We start from the raw sequence: 20,007 nt of genomic DNA on the forward strand, positions 1-20,007 counted from the left end.
GCTGTGATCCACCCAGCGGACCTGTGGTTGCCCCCCCCCCCCGGAGCCCATGAACCGGCTTGTCTGCCCTTTCCGACGTGATTGGCACGATTGGGGGACTGGAACCATGTCCACAAAGCAAGATGGCGACCGAGCAAAGGTGAAATCGACCCGACGTGGCGCAGTCCATCAGTCTAACAGCATGGACCCCTACACCCTCCAGAAGGGATCTCCCGAGGTGCCGCGTAGGTCCCCTGAGGGCCCGACTGATGCTCCTGCTCTGCCCGCGGATCTGACCCTTCGGGATGTCATGGGCGCTATCGCCGAGATGAAGGCCTCGGTGGACCAGCGTTTTGACACACTGGCGCAGAAGATTGACTCGGTCCTCGTGGATGTCGGCCTGGTGAGGGCCGATCTATCCAAGACCAACGACCGGGTCGATTCTTTGGCCCACACCACATCGGGCCTCACGACGGATGTGGCGGCCCTCCAAAAGGAGGTGCGCCGGCTTGGCCAGGCGAGTGCGCTGATGGATCGTCGCCTGGAGGATTCCGAGGGTCGGGCCCGAAGGAACAATGTCCGCATCATCGGGGTGCCGGAGGGACGTGAGGAGGCGGCGGCGGACCTATTTGTGGAGGACTTGATTCTCACCCATCTCCAGCCCCGGGGGCTGAGTAAATTCTTCGCGGTGGAACGGGCCCACAGGGTTCCCGGGGGAAGGCCTAAGGCCGGAGCCCCTCCGAGGCCTCTCATTGCCCGGATTTTCAACTTTCGGGACAGAGACGCTATCCTGCAAACTTCCAGACTACAAGGACCGGTCAGACTCGACAATATGGACGTAAACTTCTATCCTGATTTCACCCCAGCGGTCCAAAAGCAGAGACTGAGCTTTCTCGGAGTCAAACGTCGCCTACGGGACCTAAACCTCAAGTATGCGATGCTTTTCCCAGCTAAGTTGCGGGTGGAGGTGGATGGCCGCACGCACTTTTTTGATCGTCCCGAAGCGGCCGGGGACTGGCTGGATACTTTGTCCGGGGACCGGGGTCGGGGGGGTGGGGGGGGGCGCGATTGGAGGAGAGGGCTCGCCGGATCAGGACTGAGGGACTAATATTAGGCCTCGCTCTGGACAAAATTGATGTCACTTTTGACTGTTCATCTGTTCGAGTAAGTTCCCCTCCTGTGGAGGTCGTATGGGGTCTCTTGGGGGTTCTCCCTCCTCCTCTGGGGGACTAGTTAGTTTAACCATCTATGGGGCGACAGGCACACTGCACTTTGGGGGGGCTGTTTGGGCTCATGCAGGGGTGCAGGGAGGGGGGAGTTCTGTTGGGATGGGTGGGTTGGGGTGGGGTGTTGTTCGTTTTTACCACAAGGCAAACCCTTTATTGTATTGGTATTAAGGTGCTCTCGGGGGGACGAATGATGGCTTCTGTTTGTGATGGGGGGTAGGGACCTGACTTTGTTGTCTTGGAACGTTAATGGACTGGGGGATAGGATCAAACGAGGTGTGGTCCTGCAGTATCTGAAACGAATCTCACCCGATGTAGTCTTTCTGCAGGAGACACACCTTATTGGTAATTCTTTTTGTGCCATGAATCGGCGTGGCTACCGTTTGGTGGCCCACTCGGGCTTCACGTCGGGCTCACGGGGTGTGGGCATCATGGTGAAGAACTCGCTCCCGTTGGAAATAGACAAGGTGCGCCATGATGATAGGGGACGCTACACTGTCTTGGTGGGGAGAATGGAGGGCAAAGTGGTTGTCTTTGTATCAGTATACGTCCCACCGGGGCTACAGTCGACCACTTTTGCAGACCTGGGGCGCCTCCTCCTTGGCCTTCCGGGGGGGCTTCTGGTGGTTGGGGGGGACTTCAATGCGGTGGTTTCTGGGACTGTGGATCGTCACCCCCCTAGGGACCTCCCCCGGGCACAGGCGTGGCTATCCGGCCTCTTGGATACACTGGGACTGGTGGACTGCTGGCGCTTAAAACATCCCACGCAGCTGCAGTACACTTTCCACTCGGGTGCCCATGGTAGCCTCTCACGGCTTGATTATGTCCTTGTCCCTGCGGCCTATGTTGGGAGGGTAGGAGAGGTGCGCCATTTGGCGCGGGGTATTTCAGATCACTCCCCGCTCCTGTTACACTTTGATGTCTTCCCGAGGGGTGAGGGCAGGGTAGCTCCAATCAATGCCTGGTACCTGCGCGACCCCACTATTCGCGCTGACTTGATTAAATCCTTGCAGCGATACTTTGATGAGAATGTGGGGTCCGTCCCTTCGGCTATCTCCCTGTGGGAAGCCTTCAAGACAGTTCTCAGAGGGGAAGCCCTGTCCCTTATCTCCCATTCCCGGAGGCGCGAGCGGGAGGAGGTGACCCGGGTGGAGGCCGAAATTGCCGAATTGGAGGGCGATCTAGAGGGTGGGGTGACAGATGCTGCATTACATGTCCTACAGCTTAAGCAGGCGGCCTACAGGGCCCTCGTTACGGAGGCGGCCAGGGGCCTCAGTAGAGAGCAACAGGGGCGATTGTATGATGTGGGTGATAAGGCTGGTAAACTGCTTGCGTGGTTGGACAAAAAGGAGAGAGCGAGTCGTGTGGTCCCGCTGATTGAGAGGATGGATGGTGTGAGTGTAACCGAGCCAGAAGACATTGTCTCTTGTTTCGCGGAGTATTTCCGCGAGGTGTATTCCCCGGTTTCTCCCTGCTCGGAGGAGGATTCCCACGCCCTGCTTAGGGATATCGCGCTGCCTTCCCTCTCGGAGGTGGACAGGGTGTCGTTGGATGCCGCTCCCACCTCCGACGAAATTGCCCTCGCCATGCGCTCGGTCGCCTCCGGCAAGGCCATGGGCCCGAACGGCATCCCTATCGAGTTGTATAAGTTGCGACCGGATGTATTGGCACCTCACCTCCGCGCGATGTTCCTGGCGGCCCACTCGCTGGGCTCCCTCCCGCTAGACCAGCGTCTAGCTACAATCGTGGTGATCCACAAGGAGGGGAGACCTCGAGACCGGGTTACATCCTATCGGCCTATCTCGCTCTTGAATGCGGAGCCCAAAATTCTCGCCAAGGTGCTGGCCAACCGGCTGGTCGGCGTGGTGGGCGATCTGGTCCACCAAGACCAGTCCGGCTTCATTCCCCATCGCAACACGGCCCTTAATCTGCGGCGCTTGCACGGGGTGCTCGCACGTGTCCCATTCGTGAGGGAGCCGGCCATATTGGCGTCCTTAGACGCCACCATGGCGTTTGACACGCTTGAGTGGCCATACATTTGGGCGATGCTGGCGAAGTTTGGATTTGGCCCGGGGTTCATCAGCTGGGTCAAATTGTTGTATTCGGGCCCATTGGCGCAGGTGGTGGTGAATGGAAGAGTATCGGCCCCATTCGAGCTGGGACGGGGCACGCGACAGGGCTGCCCCTTGTCGCCGCTCCTGTTTGCGCTGGCCTTGGAGCCCCTGGCGGAGTGGCTGCGGTGGCATCCTTCCATCCGTGGTCTCCGTTGGACCCCCGAGTACGAGGACCGCGTGTCCCTATACGCTGACGACATCCTTCTATACCTAGCCTCCCCACGTAAATCACTGATTGTCCTGGTTGATGTTTTGCGCTCATTCGGCCGCAACTCAGGCCTTGTCATCAACTGGGCTAAATCATGTGTGTATGTGCTCTCCGGGGAGGCTCCCGTCCTCCCGCGGGGCTGTCCGATCCAGATTGCCTCTCAGGGGTTTAGGTACCTGGGTGTCTACATCACTCTGGACCCGGAGGCCCGCTACGAGCGGAACTTGCTTCCCCCCCTCCTGCGCTTGAAGGAGGACGTTGCGCGCTGGCGGCGCCTGCCGCTTTCGCCGCTCGGCCGGGCGGCGTTGTTTAAGATGATGTCATTGCCACGCTTCCTGTACGCTCTCCAGAACACTATGGACTTAGTCCCGGCGCGCTACTTCCGTGAGGTGGAGAGTCTACAGCGCTGCCTGTTCTGGGACGGGAGGCCGCGTATTGCCCTGGCGAAATTGACGCTCCCATGGTACGACGGGGGGATTGCCCTCCCGGATATTAAACGGTATTACTGGGCCTCCCAGCTAGCTGCAATTAACCATGGCCTCTACGGGCCTGCCTTAAACCCGGCATTTGAAATGGACAAGATGCTACTGCCCGGTGGCGACTACAATCGAGCGCTCTACTCTGGCGCGCCCGACGCTCGCCTGACGGGACCTACGCGTGTCATGGTGCGAGTATGGCACGCGGCTAATGCAGCTATGGGGTGGAAGGACCGTTTGACCCGGGCGTCACCGTTGTACGCGTCTGAGAGGTTGGGCTCCCTGTGGACCTCGAAGGGCTTCGAGAAGTGGGACACGATAGGCATCAGTAAAGTGGGGGATTTCTGGACGAGGGGGGGATTTAAAACATTCGAGACGCTGCAGACGGAGTTTCAGCTGCAGGGCAGTGAATACTTTCGGTACTTGCAGGTCCGTCATGCACTGGGCTCCGTCTTCCCAGACGTCGCCTCCATCCCGGAGTCTTCCCCCCTGGAGGATAGAGTGCTAGATGGCCACGTCCCAGACAGCACGATCTCACTTATTTACAAAAAACTGATCAATGACCGCTCGGGCTTGCTGACTGGCCTCCGAGAGGCTTGGGTCGCCGATGGGCTGGAGCTGGACGACGAGGACTGGATCTCCGCGGTGGCCTCTCCGAAGGAGGTGGCCATACCGGCTCGCCTTCGCTTCGTCCAGCTTAAGATACTCCACCGGGTCTACATGACGGGGCCAAGGCTTCTGCGTATGGGCTATGCTGAGGATGGGTTGTGTAAGCGTGGGTGTGGTGCTTTGGCGACCTTCCTGCATATTTTGTGGGAATGCCCGAAGGTGGAGCGATTCTGGCGTGGTGTGCACGAGGTCCTGCGAGTGGTTACGCGTGTCGCTCTGCTGCCTGAAGCGAGGAGATGCCTGTTGAATGTGTGGGAGCCAACTGACTACTCGGCTCCGCAGACGTGGTGGGTGACTCTGGGATATATGATAGCTAAGCGTGATATTGCTCAATTGTGGGGATCCCAGAAGCCCCCGGCGGTGTCGGCCTGGAAAGAACACATGGATTGGTGCATGTTTCGAGAAAAGGTGGTGTATGTGGCGAGGGGTAAGCCTGGGACATGGATGAAGGTATGGGGCCCCTGGAACGCCTACCGCGGGGGTATCTGCGCGCCACCATTGCTGCCTGCTGCTTCACCAGCCCCGTCCCCTTAGCTGACTCCTTCCCCCAGCCCCGGGCACAGGGTTCCCCCAGTCCTTGCTCTGTTCCCCTTCCCCTCTTTCGACTCCTGTGGATAGTTGGGGTTCCCCATTCGGGGAGCACGCGCTGCTATTTTCGATTGCTGGTTGCCTTGTGGGTGTGGTTTTCTCGTTGTTTGTATAAAATGAAACCGTATTGTGGGGTCTGATTGATGTGGCCCACGACGTTGATACCTCCTGATTATGCTTCTCCGCAATGTCAAGTGTTTATGAACGTATGTCATATGCTCCTGTCATTCCTAGCGGCCGGCCGGAAGGTTGTAGGCCCATACTTGTATATTCTTGAGATTTGTAATAAACGGTTTCAAAAAAAAAAAAAAAAATCCCATGTTGCGTTGACTTAGAGGGACTTCCTCTTTTGTGTTTTTTGATAGAAGCAATCAAATTTCCTCCTTTAGTGTGGTGAGATGGCAATGCGATGATCTGCGTGGAGGGAGACTGGGAAGCTTTTGAACACATTCCAGAGTGTGGCCATGTTGGATTATGTCTAACACTCATCTGTTCGAAGAGATGAGCTTACACTAATTGAAGAATTTGGAAAAAGGATTGTCGAATTGAAGTGGGATTGAGGTGACGGGTGCCTGCGTCACATCATTGTCTCCTGGAACCATCTTGACACTTTCCTCCAGCCGAAGGATGTTGACGCTCTGGTTGGCCAGAGTAGGCAGATGTTGCAGTTGACCTGTAGGATTGTTGCGCCGAGTACGGGGTTCTAAAGCCCTTCTTCAGGTAGGGTTGATACCTGGTCTGTTGCAATGATTGTAAGGAAGCAAATTGGCCTCTGCCCCTGCCACGAAAAGATTGAAAATGCATTTGCTGCAAAGTGCAGAGTGAACGTGCCGTCTCATTGTCTGATTTTATGGACTGTAAGGCAACGTCCACATGCTTCTCTAACAGGATCTTTCAGTTGTTTCTCTGGGCAAAAGGCCGTGGCTTTTAGCCAACAATGGCAATGCAATACTGCTGCCGCTGCGATCTGCTGAAATGCTGTGGATGAAATGTCCATGGCTACGTCAATTATCTCGGAAGAGGCCTTCTCCCCTTCCATCTGGCTTTTGCGGGCTTCTTTTTTCTTGTGCTCTGGGAGATACTTTAAAAACGGTGACATGTCAGACCACATCTGACGGTCGTATTGCCCAAGGATGGCCAGAGCTGCTTGGGCTCCAACAGAAGTCGCCGCCATGGTGGAGAATCTCTTGCAATGTTGTCCAGTCTGCGGCCCTCCTTAAAAGGAGCAGCTGCGCACGGCGATGATGGATTTTTTGCCCATCATTAGGCCGCCTGCATTATGACTGAGTCCAGTCTGGGCTGACCAATAAGGCAAGTTGGTAAATTATACGGAGCTTTGTATTTCTTGCCAAGCTTCAGGATGACCACTGTCACTGAAGCCGGAGTCTTCATAAGTTTGAATCCCCACTGCCAGATAAAATCTAGAATACGGATAGATCTTGTTGTGCGTTGGGCCCCTGCTTTGAAGTTGTATAGAAAACACTGCATTTGCTTTGCCGGAAGAGAAAGATTAAAGCGTTTGGATGCTCTCTCTAGTTTATCATGGAAGCCACAAATATCGGCTAGCAGTGAATCTGCCCGAGGGGTGGGGGTAGGAGAGGCTGACATTGGGGCCACGTAATCTTCCCATTCAAGATGATCCCCTGAATCAAATTGAATTTACCCTTCCTCAGGCTAATGATCACCATCACAGTTAGCTAAAGTATCTGTTATTGTAATATTTGGCAACACATGTCTCTCTCTTTGTTGCCTTGGACGGATCTTTGGGAGAGAGACAACCTCTGGAACGTTCTGTCTTGGATGTGGTTGTTGAGTAGGGCAATGGCGTTTGGGAACTTCTTGTAATAATCATTGATCATCATGCACAAGTCAGTGACCAATGAGACAGGAATCACAATAGAATGCCCCTGCACATGCTCTTCTTCCAGTTCTTCTTATGGATAGTGCTCTTGAAATGTATCGTACTCCTGGGCTGACTGATAATCTCTCTCAGAGGAAGAAAAGTCGCCCTGCATATATGTAGGCTGATCCTGGCCTGCCTCTTGATCCTCAGTCTCCTTGCACTTGACGTTGATCTGAATAGGGCTATATGCTGGACCAAAAAGACTTTCGTCCACTGATTCCTGTATTTCCAGCAGGTGCTCTGGTGGCAAAGGAGAAGATTTTGAAATGTCCTGTGGCATAGATGATGTTATGCCCTTGCTAAAAATATACAGTGTTTCTTTAGCTGCCGTCAATGGGGTCATCGACTGTGCCATTGATGACGTAGCCCCGGATGAAATCCTCGTAAACGGAAGGAAATAGGATGAGGCTAATGGCGTTAATGTAGCTGTCAATGAAATATGTGCCATCGGAGACGGTTTCATCGACGATGAGGATGCCATCGTCAGAGTCTTCGTCGACGACAAAGAAACGGTCGTCAGCATTTTGGTCGTAGTCTGTCTCAGTCATCACAGGCTTAGGATGGGATACCTGCGACAATGCTGCAGTCATCGACGGGGTTAATCTTCATTGATGGATCAGTCGATTGGTGGGTTTTCTTCATCAACTGATCCTTGAATGGAGTAGTATGAGCAGATGAAGGTGAGGAGACCAATCTTCCATGCGAGAGAAAAGAACCAGCCGGCTCTCTGCTCCTTGACCTCTAAGTACTGGTCTCCCTACTATGAGACTTAGCCCTCTTAGTGTCCCTGTCAGAAGAGGATGAACCGCCCTCTTTTCTCTTTCTTGAGGAGGAATGTCCCTTCTCCTCACACTCAGAGTCTGAATCAGTGTGTTAGTTCTTTTTCTGTATCCAAAGTAGCATCCTGGCCTCCTTGAGGGTCTTAGCTAAGAAAGTGCAGCAGTATTTGCAGTCCTAGGCTTGTGCTGAGGAGACAGACCGGTGTTTCTGAAAAACACTTTCTCCTGGTATCATCCTGGCAGACAGTTACGCTCTACTGGCGCCAGGCTTATGATGGGTCCAAGGATTCGCACCTCTAGTAGGGGAGGCCATAGCATTGGCAAGGCCAAACTATGGAATATGCTTTCTATGGATATCGGAGCTAGGAGCTCACTTGCCTCATTTAGAAAGGGTCTTACAACATGGCTATTCCAGAGCTAGGTTCCTGGCATTTTTGGGCTTACTCTAGTTTTAGCTCGAAGACAGCTCCGGGTTTTTGTGCTCTCAATAAGCTATATTAACATAACATCCAGTATAAGCATTCCTTGTGGAGGCCTTTTTTTGGAACCCTCAGACATGTTGAAAATAGTCAAACGCAATCCCAGACTGTACCTCCGATGTTTCCTGGAGGTGTGGGGACTAGCTGGATAGCTGTGAAGCCAAAAGTTGACCTGTGAACACTGACTGAGCAGAGCTCAGGGAGGCTCCCTAACACACGACGTGCTGTAAGAAATCTGAGGTATGGTGGCTCATCAGGGGAAGAGTGGTTCAGGGTCTCTGCTCCGATTGGTTGAAGTTTGGATGTTTTAAAACTATGTGAATTGGCTGCCAATGACTATTGTTTTCTATGGAATTTTAATGCTAATGCTTTAACACTGCTTATATTACTGTTACCGTGGGACTCCCACCAGGACGACATGGAAGATTCAAGCATGTGAACCTATGAAAGATCCAATACTTGAGAACCTATGATTGGTTGTTGTACAGTTAGCGTCCGTTGCTGATATTGTTCTGCTCGTAAAGGCTCCAATAAAAAAAGTATTTATGTCTAAACTGAGCATACTGAACTAGTAGCAGGTAGGGTATTGACATGGAGGTGGGCTTGGATTTCCAGATTTTTGCCTGCCTGCTATCATGCATTGGAGATAAAAACTATTCATTAGTTTCATATGCATCATTTCACAACTATAGACAGATCTTGCTTCTTGACTCTACCCCACTCCCAAATTCCCTTTCATCTCTTTTCTGTTTGGCAGATGTGTATAGACAGCTTTTTGGCTCAGTTATTTTATTTAAACAACCATATCTTTAAGATAAATAGCATGGCACAAAACAAAAAATGCTTCTGTTTTTATTCATTTTTGATTTTCTAATTAATAGGTGTCTGAAATGCCAAAACCTGCTTTCATGAAGAAGAACCTTGAGGAGCTTGGAATAGGAACATACCATAACATTGCCTTCATACACCCACACACTCCGATCATTAAAGCCTTGAATATATTTGTTGAGAGGAGAGTGTCGGCGTTGCCTGTTGTAGATGAATCAGGTGAGTTGTTGGAATCCTGTTTCTGTTATTGTTCTTCTAGACACCACAGTATAGAACAACTGTATTGTGAATATGGCTATCTGCAAGTGGTGGCATAGGTCCTTCTAGCTCTTTACAGTTTCTCCAGGTGCTGTACTCCTACATCTTTGAGTTACTTTCACAGAAGAGATAATTTTGTTGGCAGTGCTCACTTCCAGGCTTGGGTCATAGCGTTGATCAGAAGCCTTAGGGTTTCTACACACAACTGGCTACACCCATTCTTATAGGAAGCATTTATTTTGGTCATTCCCAACAACAATGTAATAATCCTTTGGAGGAGAAAATAGTTTCATTATACTTAACCAAATTCAGATGCTGAAACGTCCATTCTGTCTTATCTGCCATCTCTGTCTACTTCTTCCCTATTCTGTAGCTAAGCATGTTTACAGATATAGCACCTTATCACCAGTACAGGTATTAAATTGCTTTATAGAGAACCAGATGTACCTTATAGGAGCTTAAAAGTGAGAGTATTAAGAAGGGAGGGTAGGCGGGGATAGGATGGGCAGAGGAATGAAGGTGGAAGGAAATTGGAATTAGAAGGAGTAAACCAGCAATAAAGAAACAGTAAAATAAAGATAACATGGCTGGGGTTGGCGATTCAGATACCTTCAAGTAGGTGACCAGGTTGATGGCTGTGACTACTTGGCAGCCGGGGTGCTTGGCCTCTCTTTGCTGAGGTGATATTTGAAGTCAAGATGCCACGGGCATGACGTAAGTCTAAAAATGAAGAATTAAAGAAACTGAGTGGCGCCTCTAAGATTGACAGCTTCAGTACTAGCAAATATTTTTTTGTCGGAGATCCATTAAGGAAATCTTGCTCCTCAAAAGTATTTTGCCTCCAGATAGTGTGAGGAGGTTTTATAGGTAGTTTGGTCTGTTTTAGAGTAATATTTTGTGGTGGTAGCCAGTGAAGTACTTTAAGAATCAGGGAGATATGCTCAAATCTTTTCTTTTTCCTTTGAGATGTGTGTAGCTGGGTTTGAGGGGAGCCAAGGTGGGTGTGGGAAGACCTGCTAGAATAGAATAGAAAATAATTGATTGTATCTGTTCTTGAGATGACCATAGCGTGAGCCGCAGATCCTAATTGATTGGTGGAGAGATGTTTGCTTTTCTTTAGCTGGTGAAGCTGGAGCTTGACTGACTGACTGCTCCATTTTGTCCACTTCTGCTGTGAGATAACGAGAGTGGGTGTTCCAGAGTGGAACCGAGGGACTTGGTAGTATTGATCTGAGCTAGGTTGTATCCAAACATTGATATATCTGAGATAAAAGCTTAGTCGATTTCAGAAGAGCATCTGTTGAGGATTAGAAGGAACTGCACTTTCGGTGGGTTCAGTTTTATGCATTGGAAGTCCATCTAGTCCTGTATTATTTTCAACCCCTTTGTAGGGTAAGTCCTATTTGTAGAATTGTTCTATAGAGTTATTCAAGGGTTTTAGAGCCCAGAAGATTATGTGCAGGTAAATAGGGATGATTTGCTAGCAATGCAATGTTCATGCATTCATAAGAAGTCATATTATACTGATGACAAGAGAAAGACTCTGAAAATTATTGCCAGCACACCACCTATTTTGCCTTGCCTATCTGTTCTTGAGGATTGAGTAGCCACATAGGAGAAGAGAGTCAATGATGTTTGGAGAGAGAAACCATTTAGATAGGTTACTGGCATGTAGAATAGAGTGGAGCTCAGTTGTTTAATCAGGGCACCAATTTGATGCATGTGTGCATTGACTGAGCTTATGTTGAGTAGAGTGCCTGATAGTAGAGCTTACTTTTCATTAGAGCAATTGATTTTTGCTAGGTTGTTCAGTTTGGGTTTTCCTACAGAGGTAGGTGTGTGGTGTAGACCATTGTAGAGTATTGGGATTTGTTTATGGCTAGAGTGGCGGCACATGATATCCACTCTGTCCTATGAATATAGGGTGGATGAGTCTCTGTCTATATGTGAGCAGTTCTAAGGTGCGTAGGATGTGGGTACTTTTCCTCTGAATTCCAGCGAAGTTGAGTTGGATGCACTCCCTCTCAACTCAGGAGCAGGCCTGCAGAATCCATATGATTTTCCCATAAAAGACTGGCATACTTTTCTAAGAAGAAGGAATTGCTAAATTGCTGGCAGAAGGGCTCAAACAACTATGTGATATCAAGACCTACTCCTTTATGGACCAACAGGTGGCTCAGAACTTTGTAGCTAACTGAAATCTTGGGCCAACACTTGTGAGAATGGGGCAAAATCAGAAATTTTAAAGGGTTTTATACCAGCTGCAACATTTTGGCTGTCTAATACTCTGCAGAACCAAAGGGGATGATGGACGGAGTGTTGAGCATTGCAAGCACTCGACCCCAGTCAACTGATCTGGGTTTAATCCATCATCATTCTTTAGCTCACTCCGCCACCCCAGTTCAGACATGGCCATATGCAAATCAGTCTGACCCTGTGCCTCATGGGAACAGTCCAGCCCGAACTGCCAAGCCATGTCTTCCCTGGACCGGAAACAAGCATTCTGGGACCGGTTTTGGGTTCATAACACTCATCAGCCAGGCTATCTTGAATCCAGTGGCAAAGTGAGCGGTTTTGCTTTGTTCGCCCTTAGTTGGCAGGGTATGCCCTGACGTGGGTCCCTTGCTCACTTTGGCACTGGATTCAAGATAGCCTGGCTGACAAGGATTATGAACCCAAAACCGGTCCCAGGATGCTTTTTCCGGTCCAGGGAAGACATGGCTTGGCAGTTCGGGCTGGACTGTTTTTGCATTTGCATATGGCCATGTCTGAACTGGGGTGGTGGAGTGAGCTAAAGAATGATGATGGATTAAACCCAAATCATTTGACTGGGGTTGAGTGCTTGCAATGTGCAACACTCCGTCCATCATCCCCTTTGGTTTTGCTTTGTCTAATACTCTGACTAGTTGTAGGGATGAATGTAAAAGTAAGATTGAAGTCTTTCAAATTATAGTGAGCTCCATTTCTTCCCCCTCCCTGCCCCCGTCACCATTATAAAGTCCTATAGTGATAACATAGTGTTGGCTTGACTACTGCTTTTTTAGAGATGTATAAAAAGATTAGTGGATATATATTACAATTTGAGATTCATAAAACATTGTTATTTGTTATGTGTTGAAATCTGTCCAACAAATAAGATTGAAATATAATAATTCATAATCTCTCACTTAAGCAACCACTACCCACCATCCTCAAATCTTAGTAGTGATTAGATGCTCTTTCATATGTTTAGAATGGCCAAGTGCGCCACACAGAGGACGTATCAATGCACTGCTTTCCATGGCCTTTTTTTCAAACCACCTAGCCAGCCAAGGTGGCAGGTGATCCCAGGAATTGCAATGAGATGGTGCCTCTTTACTTAAGGTACTTGAGCTCCCACAAGTGAGCAACGTTATTTGCTGAACCCTCAAATTAAACCAGACTACATCATCAGCACACATTTCTGTTGCTGAAGTAATCCATAGGAAGAAAAGCAATCAACATTGTGCCACTTCGTCAGGGGTAGTAAGTGCTAAATAAATGCAAATATAGTACAATTCGATAGGGTTTTACAATATGCAGCTTGATGTTAGTCCTATGACTAAGGAGAAAAGGCTCATTTGAAGCACTTGGGTCTTTCACGTTGTAATTTTGTTTTTACAATAGTGACTACACAATTTGAAAACAAAAACATAATTAAAAGCGAGACATTTATTTAAAAAATTTGGGCCCATTTTTGAAGGTTTTTTTTGTGACTTGAGACCGATGTAAACCTTCAGTAATATGTTTTCTATGCTGCTTCAAGTTAAGTTACATCATATTTTAAAAGCTAGAGCAGTAGGCGTACTTCTGTTCTGAGGTACTTGTTCATAATTTATTTTGGTTTATCTAATTTAGCCTCCTGTCACTTTAAACCTAAGTTACAAATATGGATGTTCCCCTGATTGCACCAGAAGAGTTGTCGGGGAAATTCTTTGCAGATGTGGTGAGCATCCACTTAGGTTTAGCTTATCGATTAAACACAATCATTTGGAATAAAAAACTGTGGTACAGAGCGATTTCAACTGACCCTGTTGTCAGGTTTAATCATAAACTCAGCACCAAGAACAAACACACTGGACAAGGTGATATAGTCGTAATGCAGGTATAATTATGTAGAAACTCTTGATATTGTTGACACGAAGTTGTAGCATAGATACAGACAGCCGACACGCGTTTCGTCGTGTAGACGACTTTTTCAAGGCCCAAACTTTGAACTGTACAAGCACGTATGAACTCCAAAGTCCCCTATTTAATTTGGGGAGTTGAAACAGCAATAGCAATAGTACAAACTTCAGACTTGAAACTTGAGTGTAGAAACGTTACTTTTGGACACTTGCAATTGTTGTAATCGTTGTAATAGACGAGATTAAGTACTATTTTGGTACATGTAAAAGTCTGCCTTCCAAAAAATTAGAGGTAGCAGTCTTATATGTAAACGAAGAGCTGGTGTGCTAGTTATGTTAAACGTAGCCTCAAGCCAAAGTGTAAAAGTACATTTGTAGGTCGTCCATGGTCACGGCTGAAGTAACCCGTAATGCGCAAAGTGTCCCGCTTCGTATGGAGAGGTCCTATACAGGGTGACACTGGTTAGGTGGCACTGTGTTTACATTGAGCACGCTTATACATATAGAATTTAACTTACTGAAAACATTACGGAGGTGCTGACCTTGTCTGTATTACCACTGCCACTTGTCTCTAGCGTGATAAACACAATCATTGTACATTACCTCACTTCTGTTACACCGGAAAGGTCCTTATGCACATGCTGCAGTTCTAAAAAGGCTTCCTAAATTTAAATTAAGAATATGTGGGCATTCATATTCCAAAAAGTGTTTCATGCAATGTGTAAAATATCTAAACGGCGGGTGAGGGCAAAAAAGACAGTCATCAATACTGTGCTTACACATGCTCCTTCTAAAAGTTGGTAGGAAACCTCAGGTAGGACTTTTTCTTGATACCCAAACAGATGTACTTTATAATCTGTAATGTGTGACTGTCTAAATTGCTACTTTCTTCATAAATCATACCATGTGCAGTCTAAATCATAATGTTTACAAGTTTATCTTTGCGAAATCCAAGCTGGAATTTTGAGCATTGCTTCTGTAATTTCAGTAATCTGTTCACCTATGTTTAAAAACGGTAAGGAGTTTAATTGCACTTGTCATGTAGTCTTATCATAAAACTCAAGTCAACTTCCCTTTTGATATCATTATTCTTTAGTTTGTTTTCTTGGGTCTTATGTGCACAAGCAGGCTTTATTTTCACGTTATTCACTTGGAAGGGCTCACTAAAAATGGTATAGCAAAGTCTTGCACTTTCTACATTTTACTTGCCATTTTACATTTTTGGTTCTTCCTCTACAGTAGGTAAATTATATCGTGGATAATATTTGAATAAAGGTACAATAATATGTACTTAATATATTACCTGCATATTTTCCTTCTTAGTATTGTGAAGCATTAAAATATACATCCGAGTCATCCATACTTGCTCTTGTCAAGGGGAGCAGTTGTAATCCAAATACTAAAATATTTTTCTATTTTTTACAGGAAAAGTTGTAGATATTTATTCCAAATTCGATGTCATAGTAAGTATTCCTATATCTATTTCCAAAATTTCCCCTACAAACATAGGAATTTTATCGACTTAACGTTTGAATAATGCTATTTTGTATCGGAGTAACTGTGTGTACAAAATTGAGTCTGCTGTGCCACGGCAATAGGTCACAACATATTCCACAGAAATTCTGACTCTTAAGGTGACCGTTTTTTTAAAATTTATTTTTTATGCAAAGAAAACTATGGTGAATATATTTGAAAGATTCCTTACGTGTGCGCCTACATGTAGACTATTGTCGTACTACAAATAAGACTAGTGACCTCCATTCTGCAGACTATAAGTGCAGGGCTGAAAGTCCACTAGATACATTGGGAAATAATTGTCAAAAAATAAGGAGTGGGAGTGGACCACCTAGGTATCAGGGTATGCAGCATCCCATCCCAGGCCTAAGTGTCTCTCTGCTCCCCAGAGTGATGGATTGGAAATGTACTTTAATCTAACCTCCTTCTTTTCTAGAGGGCAGAAAGCCCATTGGACACCAGGAAAAATAAAGGTCCTAAAAAAAAGGGTAGCCCACCCTGGCATCCGACCATGCCTCCTCTCCATTATGGCATCAGCAGATTATGAGTTTACTCCTAAACTGTTACCCCCAAGGGGGCAAAAGCCCAATAGACACCAGGGATATTAATTTTTTAATAATAACAAGAGCTGAGGTGTTGCCAGGCCGGGGCCCACCCAGATTTTCAGCTTTGCCCCTACTCCATATTAGGCCTTCTGGTCTTTCTGCCTCACCCCTCGGTGGCAGATTAGGGTGAGTTATCCCTAGTATGTGTGTGGAGGCAGAAAGCCCTCTAGAGATCAGGGATATTATTTAGCCAGAAGGGGTCGTTTCTCTTACAATAAAATACAAATGTTGCTATATTGTAGCCATTTTCCCAGTTTCCTCGAGGGAATCCACAAACCCCAGATTTGCCATATAAGTGTCATGCAGTATGTAACATGTGTAATAATAACCCGTTGCGTGCGTTCGTCGGCCAACGGCCGTCGCGAGCACTACCTCCGTAGTGCTGCGCACGTCCGTTGGCCGACACGGCCCCGCCCACTCCGTTAAACTGCTGCACCGCGGCGGAATTTCCGCTGCGGTTAAAGAGTTAATTGACAATTACTCAGATGTTTACAAAAAGTATATTGAAATTAAATAACAGTATTATATTGTGTTGTTACTTATGTAGCACCTTCCATACTTCTTGCCAAGGCCTGAAAAGCGTCACTTTCCATGGTTCTTGCCCTATTGGTTGTTCGAGAATATAATAGACTCTTAATTCAACATACATACATACAAATAAATCTTTGTGTGTGTGTATATGTGTGTGTGTGTGTATATATATATATATATATATATATATATATATATATATATATATCCGTATATATTCAAACGCAAATAGTCCTTTGCGAGGGGAGCTCCTTTATAGTCTGTGCATGCGGCGAGACAGGGACAGAATCTCGCAGAAATATTACCTGCAAAGATAAACAACGCAGCACTCCTCTTGTTTTAAAACTACCGTGATCAGGAACCGAGTGTTCGAAACGCGTAGGAGAGTTACGACCTGAACAAACACTTTCATCAGCCAAGAGGATTGCTGCGTTGTTTATCTTTGCAGGATATATATGTATATATCCATATCCAAAACACGCCACTGGCGATGTCACAAAGAAATGGAGCACGGACTACAAGGTAATCGCTTTTGAGTTATTTATTCCACAGATTGGTAGCCATGATGCGTTTCAGCCCCGGAGGGCCTTGATCACATGACACGCTCACCAGTCAACACGTGATTTCTATCTCGTTTTTTCCACCCTTGATTTAAAGTAACAAGTGCATTGAAACTAGAACAAAGAGAGTGTAGCTGTAAACATAGACAACATACTATCTGTGTCATTTCATCGTTGGTGCCTTCCGGTATTTGCATTTACAAATATCGTTTCAATACATTAACTGCTTGTTGTACAATTCACGTTATATATTTGATGTATTTACAAAGAAATAACTAATGGTTTAAATACCCATAGATATCAGTAGATTAGTATAGTTCACAATAAAAATCCGTTGGATTGTAACCATTAAATACTAAAAACATGTAAAACGCGAAACATCGTTGTAAAATACATAATGTGCAAAAAATAGCCAGATACAGTACAAGATTTATCAGGTATTCAGAGTGAAGCCACTCTGAGTCCCAAATAAAGTGCTTTCCTCAACAGTTGTCTCCTCTGTTATTTCTATGTAAAAATTAGCTACTAAAGTGCAAAGTTACTTAAATTCTATCTTAAAGTGCAATTTCTAAAAAAAACAAAAAAACCTCCTTAGTGGTAAAATAGTACAAAAAGTTAAAAAACGATCATTATAAATAACACAATTGTTTTGACTGTTCTATTTGAGTAGCTCTAGCAGCATTTTACCAATTAATGCAACAGATTGCTTCAAATCAGGTCTAAATACCTTGACTAAAGTGATGTATGTAACTCATGCTGTCCTCCTTATAACTTATAAACACGTATGAAGATCCTCTGTCATGTTGAGACCCCCAGGATATTTGGAGTCTAACTCCAGAATGTATCCCATTTCTAACCTACGCAGAGCTTTTTTTGTGTTTCCTCCCCTTTTATTGATTGTTATGGTATCGATTACAAAATATCTCAGATCCTTGGGATCCGATTGATGTTCCTCTCAGAAATGACGAGCCACTGGGTACATTTGTTCTTGGTTTTTTTATGGCTCGAATGTGATGTAATATCCTCTTGTGCCCCTGTAGTTTGGTACTTCCCACATACCTCAAACCACAGGGGCATTCGAGCACATATATATAGATATAGATAGATAGATAGAGAGATAGATAGAGAGAGAGATGGAGAGAGAGAGATAGATAAATAGAGATAGATAGAGAGATAGAGATAGAGACATAGATAGATAGAGATAGATATAGATAGATAGATATAGAGATACAGAGATAGATAGATAGGTAGATAGATAGATAGATAGATAGATAGATAGATAGATAGATAGATATATCCATCCAATCCTGGGGACGAAAAAAATATTCTTTATTGGAGAGAGGACCTGCTTGTTTCTCTCCCCAAAGCCATATAATCGCCCCAGGGCCCTCAGTAACTAGCTCCTGCTTCGGAGCTATAACATGTACCCTTGCCATACACTGCTTATGACCTTCATTGCTACATCACCTATGGCATCATTGATAGCTGCACTGATGACATCACTGATAACAAGACTGTGCATGGTGCAAGTTCTAGTTACTTCAGGTAAAAAGGGGGTGGGGGGGGGGTTGAAAAAGTGTTTTTCCAGTGTTAACTTCAATAGAGATTTTAGACAGGACTAAAGCCCAAACCGCCGGATAGATTTACACCAAGTTTGGCAGATGGGTGATAGGAGTTTGTGAGTCGGCGCATGAGTCTCTGAATAGGTCTGTGAGTGGGTACATGAGTGTCTGAGTGGGTTCATCAGTCTCTGAGTGGGTCTGTGAGTGAGTGGGGGTCTGAGTATCTCAGTTGATCTCTGAATGGTTGCATGAGGCTCTTAGTGGATCTGTGAGTGGGTGAGTGAGTCTCTGACTGGGTCTGTGAGTGGGTGCGTGAGAATGAGTAGAGTAAAACCTGTTCAGCGACATATTGTACACATGTGGAGTTCATGAAAGATCCATGTATGCCTTCCTTGAAGTCGGGGCACATCCAACTGACCTCCTATACCAAGTTGTGCCATTTGATTTCAGCCCCGGGGACTTTCCTGATACACTAAAATGGTGGACACAACTCTCCTCAGGTTGCGGCCAGCCAATTACAGCATTCCTATTGACACGCACATTCGCGATTCGTCACAGATATACAAATTTGGATTTTCTTACATTTCTCCACAACTTCTGGATGGATTTACACCAAATAAAAAGCACAATCTGCGGGCCAAAAGCTATCTTTCTGGCAAATTTGATGTAACGCCGTACAGCTGTTCAGGCTGCAGGCTTCCCTAAAGAGTCTATGGAAATTAACATGGGGAAACACACTGGTGAAAAAACGAAAGGTTACAGGGACGTTATAGTTATAGACATTCAGCCGATAATGTTATACCTATGTTAAGAAACTTCAACCCAGATGTACAAAGCTTCCCATTTGCATTTCCGTAATAGCAGTTCCTACATAGTAGGCATCGCCATTAGGGAATCGTAAATTGGAAATGCTTTTGAATTTCCGCCTATGGGCAAAATAGGAAATGGTTTGTATTTCCTAAACGCCTAGGGTGACTCTGAGCTTAAGGCCCCCTGAATTTCCTAGTGCAAATGTAAGTGCACATATGCCCCAGGGGCATCTGTGCACTTCATGTCACATTAAAAAATGCATTTTTAAATTCATTTTTTAAAATTTACACATGGTTACCATCGACTTTGTTGATGGAAAAAGCATTGCCTAAATGCCAGATACGCATTTAGGAAATGCTACGCACATGTGCTTTGGGAATCGCAAATTGGTAATCCCTGTTCCTAAATCTCGATCGCAGTTTGCAATTTCTACCAGGTAGAAGTCACAAATTGCGACCGGTTTTGGCCCTTTGTACATCTAAAAAGCCCATTTAGCATTTCTTAGAAATAACGATTCGGCCTGTTAAGAAATGCTAAATGGCTTCATACGTCTGAGCCTATAACGCTTGGCCTAAAGTTACTTAACAGCACAAGTTAAAATTTCTTCAGATAAGTAGAACTATAAATATAACTGCTAAATTTCTATGGTTTTATGTGGGTAAAACGTCAATCTAACTAGAACGTCCCTGTAACCTTTGTTTTTTTTGTTGTGAATTTCGATGTTTGTTTTAACGTAAAATGATTGTGGGTGAGGGTTGTTTTTAATTTTTTT

The 20,007-nt window shown here is 46.1% G+C and overlaps 1 protein-coding gene across 3 annotated transcripts in view; it reads left to right on the forward strand.

Moving 5' to 3' along the window:
- The window catches only part of PRKAG2 (protein kinase AMP-activated non-catalytic subunit gamma 2), a 679,831-nt gene that overhangs the window by 631,925 nt on the left and 27,899 nt on the right, over positions 1–20,007 (forward strand). For all 3 annotated transcript variants that reach the window (XM_085632017.1, XM_085632015.1, XM_085632016.1), the window contains exons 10-11: positions 9,303–9,468; positions 15,078–15,115. In XM_085632017.1, coding sequence (XP_085488143.1) covers positions 9,303–9,468; positions 15,078–15,115 — 204 coding nt within the window. The remainder of the gene's footprint in view (positions 1–9,302; positions 9,469–15,077; positions 15,116–20,007) is intronic.

Source organism: Triturus cristatus, chromosome 10 (genome assembly GCF_964204655.1).
Source record: "Triturus cristatus chromosome 10, aTriCri1.1, whole genome shotgun sequence".
Lineage (NCBI taxonomy): Eukaryota > Metazoa > Chordata > Amphibia > Caudata > Salamandridae > Triturus > Triturus cristatus.